At 38.9% G+C, this 23,352-nt stretch overlaps 1 protein-coding gene across 10 annotated transcripts in view; it reads right to left on the minus strand.

The window, feature by feature from the left end:
- The window catches only part of dnah6 (dynein, axonemal, heavy chain 6), a 362,044-nt gene that overhangs the window by 260,082 nt on the left and 78,610 nt on the right, over positions 1-23,352 (minus strand). For all 10 annotated transcript variants that reach the window (XM_069923917.1, XM_069923897.1, XM_069923911.1 and 7 more), the window contains 5 exons: positions 18,032-18,283; positions 13,187-13,315; positions 5,657-5,770; positions 5,263-5,406; positions 3,921-4,133 (listed from right to left, as the gene is read on the minus strand). In XM_069923917.1, coding sequence (XP_069780018.1) covers positions 3,921-4,133; positions 5,263-5,406; positions 5,657-5,770; positions 13,187-13,315; positions 18,032-18,283 — 852 coding nt within the window. The remainder of the gene's footprint in view (positions 1-3,920; positions 4,134-5,262; positions 5,407-5,656; positions 5,771-13,186; positions 13,316-18,031; positions 18,284-23,352) is intronic.

A 23,352-nucleotide genomic window follows, 5' to 3' on the forward strand; every position in this document is an offset into this window, starting at 1 on the left:
AATGTAAACTGAAATTCATCTAAACTTGTTGTTAATGGATTAATAAGCATAGCCATGGATCCATAAACAAATCTACTTGAAATATATCTCACAAAAATTTAATAACCTTTTCCCAAAATGGTTTAACTTTTGACCATTCCCACACAGCATGTATAAAAGTATCTACCTGATCTCCACATCTAAAACACAAATCAGAATCCATAAAACCATACCTCTTTAACTTTTCCAGAGTTAAATATAACTGATGTAAAAAGTTATAATTAACTAAACTATAATGTACGTCAACTAATTTTGTAACATGATGTAGACATAAATCAGACCATATTTCATCAGGAATAACCATAGCTAACTCCTGTTCCCATTTATCTCTTACTCTTAACACTCCAGATTTCTTCATTTTTGATTGCAATAAAAGATACATCTCTGAAACAAACTCTTTCTTTCCCTTATCCAAAAGCAGCATTTCAAACTTCGATTGCCTTGGTAATATCAAATCTCGACCAAACTTATTAATTAAAAAATCTCTTATTTCATAATAAGCATACAACATGTTGTGATATTCCAAACTTCTCCCTAAGTCCATGAATTGAAATAAATAAACCTGCCTCAAAACAATCTTCAATTAATACCAAACCTTTTAAGTCCAATTCCTTCAAATAAGGATTATGCATTGAAAAAGGAATCAATTGATTTTGATATAGCGGAGTTTTAATTGAACATATTTCTTTTGAATCTATAGACTGATTCCACTTGTTCCATAATTTAAATAAATGAATTAAGACTGGTACTTTATATGTTTGCAAAAATGATAAATTCCACTTATATATAAAATTATGTAATGACTTTTCATGTATCTGATCTATCTCCACATATGCCCACATTGGTGGTTGGTTAATATCAAACAATCTACTAATAAATTTCAATTGTGCTGCCTGATAATAATTTTGAAAATGTGGTCATTGAAGACCTCCCAAGTCATATGACCATGTCAACTTTTGCATCGATACTCTTGATAATTTACCTTTCCATAAAAAGAAATGTACCACCTTATTCAATTCTTTGAAAAATTTCCCTGGTACCAAATATGGAATAGATTGAAACAAATACTGAATACGTGGATAGATATTCATTTTAAACACAGTTTACTCGACCAGTTAACATCAATGGTAAATCTTTCCATCGATTCAAATCAAATTTAATCCTATTTAACAAAGGTAAATAATTTAAACTATACAAATTCTTAAATTCCTTATCAATAAATACCCCTCAGCACAGACCATTTAAAATTAGTAATTTGCCTACAATTGAAATAATCTTCAGATATTGATAATATCTCACTTTTATCCCAATTTACTTTATATCCTGACATCGACCCATAATATTCCAATAATTCTTGTAAGGGTCATGATGAACTCTTCAGTTTCGATAAATATATCAATACATCATTTGCAAATAAGTTGATTTTATACTCATGTTGTCCAATTGTAATACCTTGAATTGTCATATTCTGTCTAATCGCTTGAGCTAAAGGTTCTATTACTTATGCAAACAAGGCTAGTGACAATGGACAACCCTATCCAGTTGATCTACACAAATTAAATGCTTGAGAAATCTGACCATTTGTAACCACGTGTGCAGAAGGGTCCTTACATAACCTATAAAAAATGGCCCAAACTTAAATCTTTCTAACACTTTAAATAAAAATTTCCACTCTACACAATCAAAAGTGAAGATGGATTTATGATGGAATTTCATAAGGAATTTCATGATTTGTTGCTTCCAGTATATATGGAGGTTTTGAGGCAGGCCACGGATACTGGATTATTTCCTGGATCATTCTCGAAAGCATTGATAACAGTAATACCAAAGAAAGAAAGAAAGTTGGTTCTTATATGCCTATATTTTTACTTCATATGGATTATAAGATTGTAGCAAAAGTTTTGGCTAATAGATTGGCAAATTATTTTACCGAAATTAGTACATGGAGATCAAACAAGATTTTTTTTAAATAGATATTCAGTTGATAATATTATTAAATTAATTACAATAATTAATGACAGCAAGTTAATCAACCAATGATATTAGCATTGGATTATGAGAAAGATATGTAAATTTTTTAAATAAATTTTAATCAGTATTTTTTTAATTATTTCCATTAATGTTTATATTTTTAAGATCTCTAAACATCAGAGACATTTAAAAATTATGAAGAAAAGCTCACAGATTTTGACAGGAGACAACATATCTCATCAGCTTCTCAGAGAAGTGCAGAAGTGTCCTGGAGCCAAGGTTTAATCAATACTATGCCTGAGGCAAGTGTGTCACAGCAGACTTGCAATGCTTTATCATGAGACTGCATCTCTGCATCCAATCTGAGCAAGCATGGCAAGGGGACCACAGATATCAAGTCCAGACAGTGGACAGGGGGCAGCACAAAGTGGCCTGTATGTTGCATTAAGGGAAAACTGAAATATAACGGCTCAGCTAACTCATATTGTTACTGAGCTCAGCATTAAGATAGAGGACAGCAAGTGGTCCAATAGAAAAGGTATTGACACAGTTTCTTGGATTGTTCAGGTTTGAGCATTAAACTTCAGGATGAATGCAGTGTCCTTAAAGGCAGGCTCACTGGAGTGCTATCAGAGGGTCAAAATTCAAGATAAATAAAAGACAACAATTTCCCCATATTCTCTTTGGTACCCCTGTAGTGTAATTTATAGGGAAATCTCTTCAAGATGTTTAAAATCTCATGATAAGAATGCTGGGTAAGTTCAAAGCTGAAGCAGTTCCAGCCTACATTTAGTTTCCATAACATAAATAGCTTCCTACAGATTTTTTTTTTAAATCACATAACCTTTTCCAGAGGGTGAATCAGCCTTTGAACATGGAACAAGCCCTTCAGCCCACTTGTCTGTGCTGAACAGGATGTCCAAATCATTGAAATGTTTGAACCTGATAAATATCTCTCCACTCCCTCCACTTTTCCACAAAAACCCCATCTTAATCTTGTCCTCACTTTAAGAAGAATGATCACTATTCTCAAAATGTTCCTCCACTGAAGTTCTGATCACTTGGCCAGGCTGATTTTCCAATGGAAGATCTTTTGTGAGAAGAGAAACTTTGCAAAGCCAGTTGCAAATATCCATTTTGCCTGTATGGTTATGTTTTTATCTACCATTCTCTACACATTATCCTTCTTTTTCACAATTTATATTCCAGTTCTTTGTCATCGGCAAACATGGATTATTCTTTCACTATTTCACCATCAACCAGGCCAGAAATACTTATATTCCTATCTCAGCACTAACAAACTCAAAGAACAATTTTAAAAATTGAAAAATATAATCAAACTAAGGAAATATATCATCATATTTTCATAAAACCAATAGCCCATTTATTTGAAACGGTAACTAAAAGGGCAGCATATTTAGTATAGCGGTTAGCACAATGCTACGAGAGTCAGCAACCAAGGTTCAAATCCGGTAAACTTTGTCCGGACTTTATACATACTCCCCTGGGTCTACAATGCTCCTGTTTCCTCCAACATTCCAAAGAGGTATAAGGTTAGTGGGTTAATTGATCACATGGATGTATTTGGGCAGCGTAGAATTATTGGCTGGAAGAGCCTGATACCATGTTGTACCTCTAAATTATTATTTTTTTTAATTATGCTGCTAAAAATAATCAGCAATCATTTTACAAATTAAGGCCAGTATTTAGTAGCAGCACTGGGGAACTGTGATTATTCAGGACAAAGACAGCAAAGCTACATCACACATCATATGCAGAATTAGTCCAGCAACCTTCATCTGTAAGCTGTGGAGTATCTCATATTGAATAGCAGGGTAGGTTTGAGAAGCCTTATGGTTGATTCCAACTTCCATTTTCTCATATTCTAATTCAATTGACAAATTTCTTACCTTTTTCAGAATTGTCTCCAAAGCAGCTTCTCCTGAGGCCTGGCCTGACACATTCTGTATTTCCTCAGCATGTTCAAAAGCATCAAGTTCTATCAGTTTTGCCAATGTTATCGGCTCAAGAACATCAATCAATTTTGCACCAATGATGTGTTCCATTAATTCCCAATGTCTGTGCTTCAGGAAGGGATTCCTTAGATCAGTGATTACAGGAAGCTGCAAAGGGAGAGTAAAATAATGATAGGTTTTTTTTTAAACACAGAATTCCTTAGAGTAAAAATACAGAGGTCAAACCAAATTAGCCTATCAATACCAATGAGTGTACCCCTCAGTTAAGCCTTGCCACATCCATTTAATATAACCACATCAGTACAATTCATTCTTTCCTCATTCGCATATTTATCAAATTCTTTAAATGTATAAATGTAATCAATTTTAGAGCTAGGGTTAGATTGTATTAATGTCTTGCCAGGGTTATCAAGGCCCAAGGAAGAAGGATTAATGCGTGCATAATCTAAGATGTGCTTCCAATCTCAAGGTAATGAGTAATTCCAGCAAAACTGTGGCTGTTCTCAACTCCATGGATTCCATATGTATCGTTATGTTTTCATCTGAATTGTATTGATTTTGATAGGAATTATACAGCAGAGACATAGAACAAAAAGGTAAGTTACATTGTGCATTTTGGGTTTTTTTTTAAATTACACACATTTTGCATGTTTAATAGATGCCATATATATTTATCTCAATTTTAAATACATTTAAATTGTCTCTGAATGTCAGACTCACTTAAAAAACAATTAAAGGATTAACGGCCAACACTATTCTGGCTCCAGCTTCACTATCAGAGGCCAGTCAGTAATTTATAACTAATAGATCTATGCATGATAAATATAGATGTGAGATTTCCAAGTGTGGGGACCAGACAGGTATGATGGTCTTAGAACTTCATAACTTCCAACTTCTAACATCTTGTTATTTTTCTCAAATGTGTTAATGGAAGTGTTGGTAATTATCTTAAATTCATGGCCCACTGGGTTTGCAAAAGTGGAAAGATTTGCTTGATGTGTTCCAGGTGCTTTAAAAGACTTCACAGCCTTTTCTATTGTGATGGTTACAATTTATCAGTTCTGATGTCATTCTCATAAATCTTTTGATCTTTCATCTCTCTCATTTTTTTTAATATGAAGTAAAGCTTTTTATAGTACCTCCTCCTTTCATACTTGACTCTAAATACACAGTTCCAATTGGAAAGTTTTGAAGCAAAGAAGCAAACATCTTGTTTTCAATTTAGTCAAAATTCTACCTATGTCTAATAACAAAATTAGATGCTCAACCCCAGTACCTTCTGTCTCATCTGGTTGACATTATGTTTCAACTTTGCCAGTACTGTATTTGGTTGAAGACCTTTTTCCAGTTGATTCACAATTTTGCTATATTTGGTTACTTCACCATTTAATTCTTCTGCATCTATGGTTTCAAATCTACGCTGTGGTAAAGAAAGGACAGAAATTAGAAACTTAAGCATTGTTTTATTTGTTGGGACAACCAATCTGAGGGAACAAAAAATATGAATTTTCCCCACAAATGTTTTTTTTTCATTAAGCAAGAACACTAATAATCATTAATTCATTTGGCAAAAATATTTTTAAAAATTATCGTTTCCCTTGTTTAAATATTCAGCAATTTATATTTTATTAGTTTCATATTAAACAGCTACCTCAACTAAGCAAAAATACCTGCAGCCATTCATCTGTATGGCGATCCCAGTCATTTAGAGAGTTCCAAAGAAGATGTTTTAGTTTCATATCAGCATGAACTTCCTCCAGAAAATCAAATTTGGTTATTTCTACCTATATATGAAAAAAGCAAAGTTAAAGCACTCTAATTAATGAAAGCTGTGTTGCTAGCAGCAGTTAACAGAAGTTAAGATGACCAATTGAATAGTCTAGACCAGTCATTCCCTAACCCTAATCCCCCTAGGGGCAGTGAAAAGATGCAAGGGGGTGGTGAGGAAAAAGGGGGCAGTCCAAACATTTCCAACAAACTCAGCCTGAAACACTCATTGCGCACTATTCGTCAGGTGAAGAGGAAGTGGGGGTCACTGGTCAGGATGGTGACTGCCCCGGGATGGGACCACTTAGGATGGCGACCGACCGCCCGGGACGGTGATTGGCGGGGATGGCAACCACCCGAGATGGTGAAGACAATTTAGCTATAGGTGAGATGTAAATTTACCCTTTCATATTGCTAAATAAATTGGTTTACTATAAGTTTTATTTGTGAAATACATACGCTTGTTTATAGTGTTAGATTAGTTGTTGTTTTACATTTGCAGTAGACTTAATACTAAGAGGTGTGTGTTTGTTGTACGTGTGTGAGTGGTGGGGGGCGGGGGTGGGAGGGGGCACTAGGGATGTGGCCTGAGAGCCAAGGGGGCAGCAGCCCAAAAAAAATAGAGAACTCAATGGCACGAAATTGGTGAGAAAATGGCCTGTTCTATGCTGTATTACACCATGACTCACACAAAAACCATGCCAAAATTGTGTGCCTGAAAGTGAGCCAAATATAAAGTTATAGTGCATCTTTTTTCACATTCCATATCTCAGAAAATCTTTGTAACTACTGTAATAGAAAAAAATGAAACAATACATAAACCACCAGACTACTTCAAGGCATTGTTTTAAGCAATCTGCTAAGTAATATTTGTCATGTAATTCAACACACAGATTTTAAAACTCATTTTTATTAGTCCCCTTAAAGTGCTCTGTGCTATATGCAAAATCAGGGATACTTCCTTTGTCTCTGGCAACCCTGTGCCCTGTAAATATGTCCAGCTGCTGCTCCTGACCGACAACTCTGCACAGCTGAAGATACAAATAAATCAACCATATTTAGCAGCTGCTACACACAGAAACACACAAGACACAGTGGAGGTTTCAGTTGAACTGTTTATTTGAATTTCATGCTCGCCCCTTTAAGGCCAATGGGAGTTCGCATGGTGGTGATGTCATCACATTGCCCGGGGCGCAAGCTGTGGCCTAAGCCACGAGGTAATCAGCAAGCCCCAACAGCGTCATCTTTCTGCAGCTGCCCCGCCAGCGCGGCAATACAAGCGGGGCCGGTTTGCTACAAGAGATGTGTGCCACCAACCACACTTGGATAATTTTTAATGCTGAGGACATTGTAGTGAGCTAGTTGAATGAGCCATGATGCATCCATATGGGAGACCGCTAGAGGTACTAACTCTCTCCATTGCCAAACCATTAATGAAGTCAGGTGGCTGTCCTTCAGACACCTTTTCCAAAAAACCACAATAAGCTCCTTAGTCTTGTTGGTGTTGAGAGCAAGGTTGTTATTCTGGGTCCACAATTCACAATCTCCATCTAAGATACTGACTCGTTATTTTCTATCATTCAGTTAACAACAGTTGTGTAATCAACTAATTTATTATATGCATGGAGGCCAAACATGGCTCCCTAATTTTGAGTGTGGAGCAGTGGTTCTCAACCAGTGGGCCATAGTATGTGGGTCCTTAAAAATGTTAAATAAATATTTTAAATTAGATAAAGATGTGTTTCTTACAGAGCTACCTTTGACTTGAAAATATTGCTCAGTCATTGCCACTATTGGGCCATGGCATGTTAGGCCAGAAGCCAGGTGGGCCTTAGACCGAAAAAGGTTGAGAACCACTGGCGTAGAGGGAATAGAGCAGAGGAATAAGCATGTAGAATTGAAGTGCTCTGAAATTGATAGTCAATAAGGAGGAGGTGATGTTGCCAATCCACATGGTTTAGTGTCTGCCAATGAGAAAATCAAGGGTCCAGTTACAGAGGGTTAACATAGTCCCAGATCCATGGGATTGATACATAATTTTGCCAGAATGGTGTTAAATACCTAGCTTTAGTCAATGAATAATAGCTGAAAAAAACCTTTGAGAAAAGTGACAGTTGTACTGGAATGAAAATTGCACTAATATCCTTGCATATTCTCTATGCATCTTATCCCTGCCAAACTTGTTTAAACACAATTGCTGTTGTGAATTTGTGGAGTCAAATATTGAATAGAAATTAAATCAGTCCAGTAGGTAAAGCAAATATGATATGAAAAGAATTATGTGAACCATGCAAAGCAAAATTGCATTTATTTACATCAAGGAGTTTGATTAGTAAGGCAGATGATGCATTATTCAGCACAAGAAAATATGATACTTTTGCGATCACATAGACGTAGTTGAAGGACAAAAGCACAAGAATTGGAAATCTTGTAATTTTGAGCAAATAATAAAAGGCTGGTGGGACTCCAAAAGTCAGACAGCATCCAAGGAAAGAAGACAGTTACATTCAGATCCTGACCCTTTTACAACTCTATATCCCACGTTGCTGTAGGAAGGAAAAAGATTGCTCTACACCACTTCCAAAGCCAATATTTCTTTTCTCAAGTAAGGAGATCAGAGCTACACACAGCACTCCAGGTGTAATCTCTCCAGTACCCTGTATAGTTGCAACAATGCTCCTTGCTCTTAAATTCAATCCCTGTAGCAATAATGGCTAGTATTCCATTTGCCTTCACGATTATGCCTTCAACCAATCTTTTGTGAATCATGCACAAGTACTCCCAAGTCCCTCAGCACATCACCATTCACCATTTAAATATAATCTAAATATAATTCCAAAGTTGATGGCTTTGTATTTACCCACATTGTACTCCATTGGCCAGACCCATGTCCATTCACTTAACATATCTATAAAAGAATACTGAGTTTTTAAAAAATATATATAAAGAGTAAAAGAGAGACATGTGTTTACATAAGCCTGATTGAAAAAAATGCTTGGGAAATTATAATGGATAATAAAGAGATGGCAGAGGAACTTAAACAATATTTCACATCAGACTTCACCGTGGAAGACATTAGCAATATACCTGAGAAATAGGTTTCAGCGAGTAGAATTAGATGCAGTTAGGAGTACTAGAGAAATAGTGCTAGGTAAGCTGAATGGATTAAAGATTGATAAATCTTCCAGACCAGATAATGTGCATCCATAGGTTCTAAAAGAAGTAACTTTGGAGATTGTGGACCCATTAGTGATGATTTTCCAGAAGTCAAAAGACCTTTGCATGATTCCAGAGGATTGGAAGTTTCCAAATATGGTTCCACTGTTTAAGAAAGGTGTGAGACAGAAAAAAGAAAACTATAGGCCTATTAATCTGACATCGGTGGTTAGGAAGGTATTAGAGTCGATCCTCAAGGATGTGATTATGAAATACTTAAAGATGCATGACAGGATAGGTCCAAGTCAGCATGGTTTTTTTTGAAGAAATCTCATGTTCCCCCACACCTTAATGAAGGGCTCAAGCTCAAAACATTGGTGATGTATTTTTAACTTTGCTACCTAAAGGCACTGTTTGACCTGCTGGATTTCTCCAGCATCTGTGTGTGTTTTTAGGTAATTATGTGGATGTTGTATTTTTGGATTTTCAGAAGGCTTTCAATAAGGTGCCACATGTGAGGCTGATTAATAAGATGAGCCCATGGAATTACAGGGACGATATTAGATTGGATAGAAAGTTGTCTGATAGGCAGGAAACAAAGGGTTGAAATAAAGAGATTTTGTTAGGGTTAGCTGCCTGTAACAAATGGTGTTCTGCAGGGGTCGGTCTTGGGGCCGCTAGAGTTTACAATTTGTATTAATGATTTGGATTGTGGATTGAATGGTTTTGTGGCCAGATATGCAGATGACACCATGATAGGTGGCAGAGCAGGAAGTGTTGAAGAAAGGTCAGACTTGGGGTCGAAGGAGGCAGTGTGTCAGTGAGTCAGTGCCTGGTGGAGGAGGAGCCAGGAGACAGCATCAGAGGGGTGAGTAGAATAAATAGCTGGACTTACCGGAGCTTGGGCTTAGAAAGGTCAGACTCAGGGTCAGAGGAGGCAGTGAGTCAGCGCCTGGTGTCGGGTGAGAGGAGGAGGAGCCAGGAGACAGCATCAGACGGGTGAGTAGAATAAATAGCTGGACTTACCGGGGCTCCTTGTGTGGAAAGGTGTCTTTGAAACAACATATTTATAGTAAGAAAGGAGGAAATGGAGTCAGTTGGGGTAGTTAAGTACTTCAGTTGTGGGATGTGGGAAATCAGAGACAGCACAGCTGTTTCTGACGACTACACCTGCAAAAGGTGCATCCAATTGCATATAATGAGTGACCATGTTAAGGAGTTTGAGCTGCAGTTGGATGAACTGAGGATCATAAGGGAAGCAGAGGCAGTGATAGAGAAGAGTTACAGGGAGACAGTCACCCTGAGAAGGCAGGAGTCAGAGAATTGGGTGACTGTGAGGAAAGGAGGGAGAGGGCCTGTGCAGAGTACCCCTGTGGAAGTGCCACTCAGCAACATGTATTCTGCATTGGATATTGCTGGTGGGAATAGCCTATCGGGGATGAGTCATGGGGGTCAGGTCTCTGGCACAGGGGCTGCCCCTGAGGTTCAGAAGGGAAGGAGGGATAAGAACAGGATACTTGTAGTTGGGGACTCATTAGTCAGAGGAACAGATAGAAGGTTTGTGGGATGAGATCGGGGATCCAGGTTGGTCTGTTGCCTCCCTGGTGCCAGGGTCAGGGATATCTCTGATCGAGTTCATAGCATTCTGCAAGGGGAAGGAGAACAGCCAGAAGTCGTGGTCCATGTGGGGACCAATGACTTAGTTAGAAGTGGGGATGAGGTCCTGAAACAGGATTATGTGGAATTAGGTAGGAAGTTAAAAAAACAGGACCTCCAAGGTAGTAATCTCTGGATTGCTGCCGGTGCCACGTGCTAGTGAGGGTAGAAATAGGAGGATGAATGCTTGGCTAAAGAGATGGTGCAGGGGGCAAGGGATAAGATTTCTGGATCATTGGGATCTCTTCTGGGGAAGGTCAGACCTGTACCAAAGGGACGGACTCCACTTGAACTGGAGGGGGACCAATGTGCTGGCAAGCAGATTTACTAGAGCTGTGGGGGAAGGTTTAAACTAGTTTGGCAGGGGGGTGGGGAACAGAGTGTGAGAGCAGTGTCAAGGGAGCATGGCCACCTTGATAGGAATAATAACGATAACAAAGGTAGGATGGAGATTAGGGTAAAAGGTAGACAAGAGAATATATGTGAGGGTCATTCTCTGAAATGCATATATTTTAATGCAAGAAGCATAGTGAACAAGGTAGATGAGCTTAAAGCATGGACAGATACTTGGGGTCATAATATTGTGGCAATTAGTGAGACCTGGCTACAGGAGGGGCAGGACTGGCAACTTAATATTCCAGGATACATTTGTTTTAGACGTGATAGATCAGGGGGTAAAAAAGGGGGAGGAGTTGCTCTGCTTGTTAAGGAGGACATTACTGCCGTGAGGTGGCAGGATGGTCTGGAGGGATCGTCCAGTGAGGCTGTTTGGGTGGAATTGAAGGGTGAAGGAGGCATGAGGGTGCTAATAGGGGTGTATTACAGACCACCAAATGGGTCAAGAAAATTAGAGGAACAAATTTGTAGGGAGATAACGTATATGTGTGAGAATCATAAGGTAGTGATCATGGGAGATTTTAACTTCCCTCACATTGATTGGGATACCCATACAGTTAGAGGGCTGGATGGGCTAGAGTTCGTTAAATGTGTTCAAGATAGTTTTCTAAATCAATTAGTAGAAGATCCGACTCGGGACGGTGTAATATTAGATCTCCTGTTAGGGAACGAGCCAGGTCAGGTATCGGACATTAATGTTGGAGAACAAATTGGGTCGAGTGATCATAACTCTGTTAGTTTTAGGGTAGTTTTAGTGAAGAGCAAGGAGGGGCCTAAAGTTGAGGTTCTGGATTGGAGAAGAGCAATTTTGAAGGAATAAGAATGGATTTGGGGAGTATTGAGTGGGACAGGATATTTTCAGGTAAGGATGTAAATGAAAAATGGAGGATATTCAAAAAAGAAATTTTGAGGGTACAGAGTAGATATGTTCCAGTGAGGATCAAAGGAAAGGCTGGAAGTCATAGGGAGGCTTGGTTTTCGAGGAATATTGGAAATTTGGTTAGGAGAAAAAGGGAGGTGTACAAGAGGTATAAAGAGCAAGGAGCTGAGAATTTGAAGGAGGACTACAAGAAGTGAAGAAGGAATCTTAAGAAATTAGAAAGGCTAAAAAAAGGCACAAAAAGGCTTTGGCAGACAGAGTAAAAATAAATCCAAAGGGTTTCTATTGGTACATTAAAAGTAAAAGATTAGTGAGGGATAAAATTGGACCCCTTGTAGATAGCGAGGGTAGGCTGAGTGAGAAGTCAATGGAAATGGGGGTAATTTTGAATGATTTCTTTGCCTCAGTATTCACTAGGGAAAAAAATATTGAACCAGTTGAAGTAAAGAAAAATAGTGGGGAGGTCATGAAGCATATAAGGATAACCGAGGAGGTAGTGGGCTGTGTTGAAAAAGATAAAGGTGGATAAATCTCCGGGACCGGACAAAATATTCCCAAGGACACTCAGGGAGGCTTGTGGACAGATAGTGGGGCCATTAACAGAGATATTTAGGATGCCACTTGCCACGGGAGTAGTGCCAAAGGATTGGAGGGTGGCGCATGTGTTTCTGCTGTTTAAGAAAGGGTCCAAATGTAAACCTGGGAATTATAGACCCGTGAGTCTGACGTCTGTGGTGGGCAAGTTGATGGAAAGTGTTCTGAGGGATGGTATTTACAATTATTTGGAGGTATAGGGAGTAATCAGCATGGTTTTGTCAGGGGTAGATCATGCTTGACAAACCTGATTGAGTTTTTCGAGGGGGTTACAAAAAAGGTTGATGAAGGGAAAATTAGAGGCTATCCATATAAAACAGGGATTAGGAAGAACTTCTTTAGCCAGAGGGTCGTGGATCTGTGGAACTCGCGGCCACATAGCAGCAGAAGCCAGATCACTGGGAGTAGTTAAACAAGAAACAGACAAATATCTCATTAGTGAGGGTATCAAGGGGTATGGGGGGAAAAAGGCCAGAAATTGGAACTGGTGTAGATTTACGGAATGGACTCGATGGGCCTAGTGGCCTGTTCTTTTGTATTGTTACTGTTTCCCACTGACTGCACAATCAGGTAGGCTAACATTTTCCCAACCTCAATATCAAATGCTTCATCTCTATCAAATTTGCACCACCTTCTATATTTCTATAAGGAAAAAGTGAAGGCTTCATTACAACTATCCCCATAATTCCATCAATTATTTGGTGACTTAATGGCTACTGTCATATTATAAGGTACAGCTACAGACAGTCACCTTGAAGTTCTTTTGATAGGATTTATACTCAAATGCACGTTTTTGGAGCTCATCCATAACTGTATGTAAATCATCCAAAGTGGTTTGCACTTTTGTTCGGTCAGAATTGATATCCAGAATCTGAGGATCCTACAACACAAATGAAAAAAATAAAATTACACACATTAAATAAAATGTCAATAAATAGTGCAAGGGTATGTTGCCATGATATGTTCCTCCTTAATTTCCTTTTACTTGAATTGTCTTCCTCAGGAAGAGGATCATATTATTCCAGGCTTCAGCCAACAGTTCGGTCAGTGGCAAGTTTGGAAACAACCTCCAGATAGAGAGGGGGTGTGTAATCAACATTTAAGAGAGAAAGCTGTAGGTAAGGCCAGGACCAAATAATTTTTTTTGTAAAACAATGCAGGTGTGAATAAATATGAAGTACTTTGCATTTATAAAACTGCATTCACCAAATCAGATTATATCTAAGTGCTTCACCACCGATAGAAGACAGGGAACCAGGAAGTGATTATTCCTCAGTATTTTCTAAAGAAGGCCAGAGATCACTGACATATTACTTGTATATTAACAAAAATGAAAATTATTTCTAGAATTTGTTATCTTTTGAAGAAATCTGTCATTTTGAGAAAGAGTCATGGATTGGTACACTCAGAATTGTAGAGGATGGAATTAGGCCATTTTACCTAATCTATCCATGCTGACCAATGGATACCCTTCGATATGCATCCCATCTCCTAGCACTTGATCCCAAACCTTCTATGCTTCATAGAAGATACCACACAAAACACTGTACAGGCCCTTCAGCCCTCAATGTTGTGCCAACCTATATATTCCTACCAAAAAATCCTAAAACCCTCTCTATCTCATAATCTACTATTTTTCTTTCATCCATATGCCTGTATAAGAGTCTTTTAAATGCAATGTTTCAGCTTTCACCACTACCCCTGGCAAGGTATTCCAGGCACCCACAACTTTCTCTGTAAAAAAAAAACATACCCCTGATATCTCCCTTCAACTTTCCTCCTTTCATTTTGTACAGAAGTCCTATGGTGTTTGCTAGTCCCACCCTTATAAAAAGACACTGGCCTTTCAGAAGGGGTCCAAATGTAAACCTGGGAATTATAGGCCCATGAGTCTGATGTCTGTGGTGGGTAAGTTGATGGAAAATGTTCTGAGGGATGGTATTTACAAATATTTGGAGGTACAGGGATTGATAGGGAGTAATCAGCATGATTTTGTCAGGGGTAGATCATGCTTGACAAACCTGATTGAGTAAATCTTCGTCCACAAAGCCAAGCCAAAGAAAGAAAGAAACAAAAAAGGTTGATGAAGGGAAAGCTGTGGATGTTGTCTACTTAGACTTTAGTAAAGCTTTTGACAAAGTTCCCCACAGGAGGTTAGGAAAAAAGGTGGAGGCATTAGGTATAAATAAGGTAGTGAAATGGATTCAGCAGTGGTTGGATGGAAGGTGTCAGAGAGTAGTGGTAGAAAATTGTTTGTCCAATTGGAGGCCGGTGACTAGTGGAGTTCCTCAGGGATCGGTCCTGGGTCCACTATTGTTTGTTATATATATTAACGATCTGGAAGCCGGGGTGGAGAATTGGATAAGCAAGTTTGCGGATGATACAAAGATTGGTGGTGTTGTGGACAGTGAGGAAGATTACCGTAGATTAAAAGGTGATTTAGGAAGGCTGGAGGTGTGGGCTGAGAAATGGCTGATGAAATTTAACACAGATAAGTGTGAGGGGTTACATTTTGGAAAGGCAAATCTAAATAGGTCATGTGCATTAAATGGTAGGTTATTGAGATGTGCAGAGCAACAAAGGGATTTAGGAGTGATGGTAAATAGTGCCCTCAAGGCTGATACTCAGGTAGATGGTGTGGTGAAGAAGGCATTTGGAATGTTGGCCTTCAAAAATCGGAGTTTTGAATTCAAGAGTAGGGAGGTTATGATGAAATTGTACAAGGCATTGGTGAGGCCAAATTTGGAGTACTGTGTACAGTTTTGGTCACCAAATTATAGGAAAGATATAAACAAAATAGAGAGTGCAGAGAAGGTTCACGAGAATGTTGACAGGATTTCAAGGTTTGAGTTACAGGGAAAGGTTGTGCAGACTGGGGCTTTTTTCTCTGGAGTGAACAAGATTGAGGGGGGACTTGATAGAGGTGTTTAAGATTTTAAAAGGGACAGACAGAGTAAATGTGGATAGGCTTTTTCAATTAAGAGTGGGGGAGATTCAAACTAGAGAGCATGGTTTAAGATTGAAGGGGGAAAATTATAAGGGGAACATGAGGGGAAATTTCTTTACGCAAAGGGTGGTAGGGATGTGGAATGAGCTTCCGGCAGATGTGGTTGAGGCGGGATCATTGGTTACATTTAAGGAAAGACTGGATAGTTACATGGAGAGGAGAGGACTGGAGGGGTATGGACCGGGTGCTTGTCAGTGGGACTAGGAGAGTGGGGATTTGTTACAGCATGGACTAGTAGGGCCGAACTGGCCTGTTCTGTGCTGTAAGTGTTTATATGGTTATATGGTATTATAAGACTCCTACTTCTCAGAATCTTGTAGACTTCCATTAAGTCATGTCTCATCCTTCTTTGCTTTAAAGAGAAAAGCTCTAGATCTGCTAACCTTGCCTCATAAGACCTCCAATCCAGGCAAAATCCTGGTAAATCTCCTCTGCATCCTCGCCATAGACTTCACACTCTTTCCTTCTCAAGAAGAGTTCTGGTGAAACTCCAGCCCAACAAATAATATCCATACACAGAAAGTGAACACAAATTATAACAGTCTTTCTTCTGTACACTAATTTTATCTTTTATATCGTTATTCAATTAATTCCCTTTTAAAATTACAGTTAAATCTATTTCAACCACTGCTAAATAAGCCAGATTGCTCTCACTAGAGCAGATAATTACTAGTAAATTTAAACAAATATAAGTGATTCCAGTGGCTAAAGGATGGAAAGTAATAGAATAGATTTAAAGTGGTTGCTTTAAGCACTATAAATAAATTAACAAATAAATTAATAGATCTTATATGAAGGATCATATGGACAGGGATATATTTTGTAGTTGTTATTCTTGGCTACACCGTGGCAGTATACCTAATACAAAGTCATTCTCATAACTGAATAGGTTCACTTTATTTACTCCTCAGCAGTAAAGGAGAATGGAAATATCATTGACCATAATGTTAGAATTTATAATTCAACACCTCACCTGTACCTCCAAAGAACTCATTTACTGCATCTGGTGCACCTTCTGTGGCCTTCTCTACATCGGAGAGACCAGTCACAGATTAGGAGGTTGCTTCACCCAGCACCTCCTCTCCGTCTTCAACAAAAACAACCATCCCGTAGCCAACCATTTCAATTCTGAGTCACATTCTCAAGCTCACGTGTCTGTCCATGGCTTTTCGCACTACCCTTCGACCACCCGCAGACTGGAGGAACAGCACTTCATTTTTTGTCTGGGCACTCTCCAACCCCAGGGCATGAACATTGAGTTCACTGCATTCCGCTAATTATCTTCCCTTTTCCCCCTTCCCCCCCACCCCCTTAACTAGTTATTCCAGTTCCTACTTCCTTTCTCTCTCCACCTAGTCTGGACTCCTCCCCCCCAGCAGTGTCCTCACCCTCACCCTCCCCCCTTCAGACATCTCTCATATTCCCCCACACCTTGATGAAGGGCTCAAGCCCGAAATGTTGGTGATGTATCTTCACTTTTTCTACATAAAGGCACAGTTTCATCTGCTGAGTACCTCCAACATTTGTGTGTTTTTTCACTTAATCACAATGTCAACAGAATCCTGTGTTTTACCTATTACAATAATAGGTTAGTTTAAAAAACAAAATTGAATTCAACAATGAGTGAGCTCATTAACTAAAATTAGACCTTTGCGCACAGGGATATGGTACCTGTACCATATCATACACCTAGCCAAATATATAGTAGAAATGTACACCACATCATGATTTGGCAATCTTTGTGGTTTGGTTGTCAGTGAAGGATGCTTGAATTTCTCATGTATGACTGTACTCATGCAAGTTTAAAAGAATGAGGAGTTATCTAAGTGAATATTTCTAATTTTCTGCCTGAAGGCTGTTAATTTTATTTATTGAGAATATTCATGGGTGCAAATTATGGATTTTTTACATATAATAAAAATCAAGGAATACAAGCTTAGTCCAGGAATGTGATTTTGAGGTAAAAGATTAACCATGATCTTAGTGAATGGCAGAGCACGTAGGATGAGCCAAATAGCCTGCTCCTGTATCTAACTTATGTTCTTATCCTCTAATTTGCACGTAGTTATTTGTATATAGCACTATTTTTTTTAAACTTCTGATTGGATGCTAATTGTATCCTATTGGCTTTGTATTTTACTTGGCGCAATGACAATAAAGTTGAATCTAATCTCATCTATTCTAATCAATGGTGCAACATCGGGAAATTAGAGCAGTTGTCAGCCTTAGCACACATTGGAATCAGATCTGGTCTATGATCAAAATGATAAAGCCTAGCTGATCATTTTCTTAGTTTGGAAAATCCCTACATTCATGATGAGAAAAAAATAAGAAAAGCATCGTGAAATGGATAACTTTAAAAACACAGATGGAACCAATTTGAAGTCTATTTTAGGTTCTCTCCACCAACTATGCAAGGTTGATGCACTGACCATAATTTTCCAACCAAACACTTCAAACAAAAATGGACAAACACCAAATTGTTGAATTTACATACTTACCGAAATCGTGAAAAAATAACTATTTGATATCATTGAATAATCATAATTGAACCAAATATTAAATATTGAGGATTACATCTTAACCCACCTGTTCTTGCAACCATACTGCTCTGACCTCCTCATTCAGCACTTCAATATCTTTATCAAGGCAGTGACAAAATTTGGATATATTGCTTCCTCTTTCATTTACAGCTCTGTCAATTACAGAGCGAACAGCAGTTATTGAAGGTTTCAGAGTTGCAAATACAGCAAGATCCTCAGGAGGTGTTGCAATCTTGTACTTTTCAATGAGCTGATACATCATGACAACAAGACTTGATTCTTCTTCCAATACTTCAATCTAAAAAAGTCATATTTATATTAATATTGTTAAAGTTTATATTACTGTATTGTATTATTATTAGGTTATGGATGGTTAAATCCATGAGCCATTTCCCAAGTCTCCTTTGTTGCAACACCCCACCCTCACCCAAAAGTGTATCCAGTGTCCTATTTCATGTTCTGATACCAATCAAACTAACCTATATCCCTCTTATCCTTCTTTTTACTAATGTTGACATTTTCAACAAACATCAACAAAACCAAGTTGCTGTGGAGGGTCAGAGCTAGAGAACAAGCCAGTAAATTCAATGCTCCCAAATATTTCAGAAAAATCAAAAAAGTATAAAATGTTGTAAATGCATACATTATCCTGTGGTGAATGCTGTTGCAAGATATCTCTGTATTTTCTGTATGTTTAAGTTGCATCTGCAGTGTGATTGGCAATTGAGACTGATGGAAGAATTAGTTGAGGTACATAAAATTATGAAAAATTCAAGCAGGAATTACCTACAATCTTTAACAGTAAGGTACATAGATAGGGATCCAATTTAAGTTAAATAGAAAAATGATGAGAGGGAAGTTCTGTGCAAGTTTCTTCATTCAACAAAGTATGGGGAGATTGGATTTATTGCCTGAATGAGTGATAGAGGCAGAGACTCTCAATACATGGCTATGGCCCCAGAGAACGTCGATTTTGATTGGCGTGGTTGTGAAGAGATGAATGGCCTTTTTCTCTACCATAGATTTTTCTGATTCAACTTTGCTGCTACTGTCAACATACCTAATTCAATGTCGCAAAGAAATACCTCCCATTGTGTTTCTTTGGACTTATGGCAGACAACAATTTCATACTACCTGGAAATATTGAAATTAAACCCTAAATACTCAAATCAAGCTCTTTAATACCTATCAAAAAAGATAAGTGCTAACATTTATTTTTTAATCTCCAGATACCACAGAGTAAGAGAAAAAGTAAATGAAGTTTCAGGACTGGCCATGATTGAAATTATATTGAAAGTCACTTTTTGATTGTAACATAAAACACAGGAAGCAGCAATTTGGTGCATCGTGTCCATGCCACACAAAAGAAAGCTACTGAGAGTTATCTGTCTTTTTGTTTTCAAGAAGTCATTACTCTGGCACCTTGGTTCAGATGGCTGTCCTGTACAAGTGGTCATTTAAAAACAGAATCAAAATTTGTTATAAAATTCAGTGTTTTGCGGCAGTGTCATAATGTAAACATTCATATTATAACCATCTTACAACATTACTATAAATAATTAGACAAAATGACAATATTAAGGGTATAAAAATTGCAGATGATGAATACAAGATTAATTTATTTGCAGATGACAAAATATTACTATAAATAAAAAAAATTAAATAGTAGTGCACAAAAAGTAAAGCAGTGTCTTTGGTTCATTATTTAACACTGGAACCTGATGGCAGCGGGGAAGAACCTGTCCTTGTGCTGCCGAGTGCTCATCTTTAGGCTCCTGTATCTTTTCCCTGATGGTAGCAGAGTGGCCTGGGTGGTGGGGGTCTTTGAGGAGAGGGGTTGCTTTTTTAACACACTGCCTCATGTAGATGTCCTCAATGGAGTGAAGTTTGATATCTGTGATGTTGCAGGCTGAGTTAACAACCCGATGGAGTTTATTCTTGTCTTGAGAGTTGGTGCCTCCATACCAAGCAGTGATACAACCAGACAAAATGTCTCCATTGTACACCTGTAGAGGTTTTCAAGAGTTTTTGGTGACATATCAAATCTCCTCAGAAACCTCACAAAGTATAACTGCTCGCAAGCCTTTTTTGTGATGCATCAACGTGGAGGCTGCTGGATAGATCCTCGGAGATGTTGACACCGAGCCTTTTCACACTGTTTCCTCACTGCCACCTTCTGTCAGCATGTAGTGCAGCAAGTGGGTTCGGGTGAATTCGAGGTAGACAGCTTGGGGCTGGAATCAGATCTGGGAGCGGTGCAGGCCGCAGACTTCTCCAGGCTTCCCCTCACACGGCAAATCCTCACCCAATGCCCTTTCTTGCCACAACTGGAACACAGAGTCTTTAGCTGGGCAACAAGATCAGGGACGCTGGCTTTTTCCGCAGAAAAAGCACTGCTTAGCATGGGAAGCGGCAGCCGTTAGGGCTGGGGTAGCAGGAGAAGCCGGTCGTTGGAAGGGGTCACCTGAGTGAGCGAGCTCACTGGTTTCAAGGTCATCATTCTCGAGCTTAGCCTGTTCCAACGATTTGGCCAGTTCAACATGGCTAGCCAAGTCCTTCTTATCAACTCAAGTAGTGGCTGCCTCATGTACCTCCAGCAGATCCCCACGACTGGAGTGTCCCGGATCTGTTCTTCTTCATGAACGCGGCCCATGGCCACTTCATTCCTGCACTTCTTAGCAAATGTCCACAAATCCAGCAGGTAGTCACCGATGGTCTGTCCTGGCCATTGGTGACGTAGAGCAAGTCAGTGACTCGCTAGGACCTTGCTTTTAATATCTCAATGGCAGCATCATATGTGTTGCAGTCCCTGATGTCTGCATACCCTTTCGTTCCTACCCTCAAAACAAGTGTGGACAACCTGAGTTCATCGGTGTGGAAAACGTCTCTGGTCATGTTCAGGTAGGCCTGGAAGCAGTCTAGCTAGTACGTGAACTCTTCAGCCATATTGGGGGACAGAAGGTCTATCAGCAGAATACCAGGCTTGAGTAGCACTTCCATTGTTTAGGGACTAAGCTAATAAAATTGTAGCGCGAATAAAAGCTCTCATGACTGGAGGGAGAACAGACACTTTTATTAGATATGAGGTGTTCCAGACACTTTTATTAGATATTAGGTTGCTCAATAGTCTTCAGAAGGGTTCTGGGTTTAGGCAGGAAATCAGGGTTATATGTGAGTAGATGGGGGCAGAGGCAGCCATCAGCATTACACACTACCAGTGAATCCCAGTTCACTGCACAGTGGCCAGGAAATGCATAGACATTACTTGGAATTCTGATTCCCAACTGAGTATGACCCGCTGCAAGTCAGACATCCATAGTTGTGTTCCCCTAGTGAAGATAACTTACCACCTCAGAAACTGTTGTAACATCTTTTTAAGAATATGGAACCTGTATTTAAGATATACGAGGATTGCCCCTCTGGTCTCCAGTACCACTATCTCCAGTATCTCTCGCGATGTTTATGTCAAGATATTTATCCCTTAAGGGAGGAAGTAAGCTCTAGTTGAATCAAGTAATGTTTCATCGGGGGGCGTGGCAAGATGGCGTAAGGATCAGACGTGCCTTCCAGTCCTCTCCTGATTCTATCTTATTGTTTTGTCCAGAAATGCCCGTTAAAATTCTTTAAAAGTTTAGATAATTTCAGTGCTGTTAATTTAACTTATGATGGTACAATTGATGGAAAAGAGCAAAAAAAAAAAAACGACAACAGATCATCAAAAAACTACATTTTCCAAAAGTTCAAGTTTTGGAGCCTACCTACAGGAAAGACACCGGGACTCAGCGTGAAATGGATCCAAGGAGAGAGGTACAGTGTTCGGATGTAGAGCTCTATGTTACATCGGTAGAGCCCCCTAAAGAGGGCGCCAAACATCAGTTGAAGTACCGGCTGGGGAAAGGCATTTGTCAACTGTAGAGGTGGCGCTGCAAACTGCATCTCTTGAGATAGAAGAACCTATACAACTTGATGTACTGGGAGAACTTAATACATTATGGGAAAACCCCGGCCAGCGTCCTCCAGTCACTGCTGGAGAGGCTGTGGCTGGGGTTTCCACACACAGTCATATTACAAGGAAGGCAACCAGAATGAAGGAAGGAACAGAAGATCCTTTGGTTATGCAGAAGAAGCAGGAATCTGTTGAGCCAAAATCTCTTCCAATTGAAAAGATTTTTGTGAATCTTGAATCTAAATGATCTTATACAATGCAGGGATTATCCAAGATTATGACTGAACTTGGTACTAGGTTTAATACTCTGGTGAAAATACATTCTCAACAGATGGCTGAGTTTGGAGCTTTTAAGCTTGAAGTGAGAGATAAATTTAATTCGTGTGAAGAAGATATAGATGAAATACGGGATCAAGTTTTTGATGTGACCAAAATGGTCGAAGACTTACAAACTCAAAATAAAAATTTGGTGAAAAAGATTGATTATTTGGAAAACCAATCCAGACGGAACAATATAAAGATTATTGATTTGCCGCAAAGTATGGAGGGACCAGACCCAAGAAAATTTTTTACTGAATGGATTCCGCAGGTGCTGGGTGAAGAACATTTCCCGGAAGGTATAATACTGGAACGTGCTCACAGAGCCTTGCGTAGAAGACCTATTTCAGGTCAGAGTCCAAGACCTGTTTTGGTTCATTGCTTGAATTATTACGACAGAGAAATAATTTTACGAGAGGCTATTAGAAATGCACAACAGAGAAAATCACCCTTGATGATTCAAAATAATCGAGTTTTCTTCTATGCAGATTTGAGTCAAAAAGTTATGTTCCAACGACTGGAATTCAATCCTGCTAAAGAGTTGTTGTGAAAGAAAGGTTACAAGGCAACCTTTAGATATCCAGCTGTTTTGAAGCTTTTTCAAGATGGTTACCAACCAAAGTTCTTTGATTCTCCAAAGGAAGCTATAGCATTTGCTCAAGAGCTGCCAATTACTCAGTTTCAACAGAGACATAGTCCGCCGCGATCTCTAAGGAGACAAGAGATGGAAGAAAAGAGCCGTGCTCCAAGAAGGAATGGTTGTAATGGTGACTCGGCAGTTGGAGCTGATTAAAAGAGTTGTCCCTTTTTTTTCTAATGTTTTTTTTTAAAAAAGGGATATTAAATAATGATGATGTTAGTTTAAGATGAAGTGAGAGTTGGGGGAGAGAACTGGATAGGCACTATTTCCTGAAAGTCATCTGCTACGTGTGAGTTATCTCACACCCATTTTTTTTTGGGAGTTAGCGCATTGCGCGGTTTAGACGGGAGGGTGTATTTTTAACCTCCTACCCGTTTTTTTTTCCTTTTTTTTGTATTATTAGATTAAAGAGTGAAAGGGTTTTTTTTGTTTATTAAAAAAAAGCATAAGAAAGTATTTGATT

This window comes from Narcine bancroftii, chromosome 1 (assembly GCF_036971445.1).
Source record: "Narcine bancroftii isolate sNarBan1 chromosome 1, sNarBan1.hap1, whole genome shotgun sequence".
Classification (NCBI taxonomy): Eukaryota; Metazoa; Chordata; class Chondrichthyes; order Torpediniformes; family Narcinidae; genus Narcine; species Narcine bancroftii.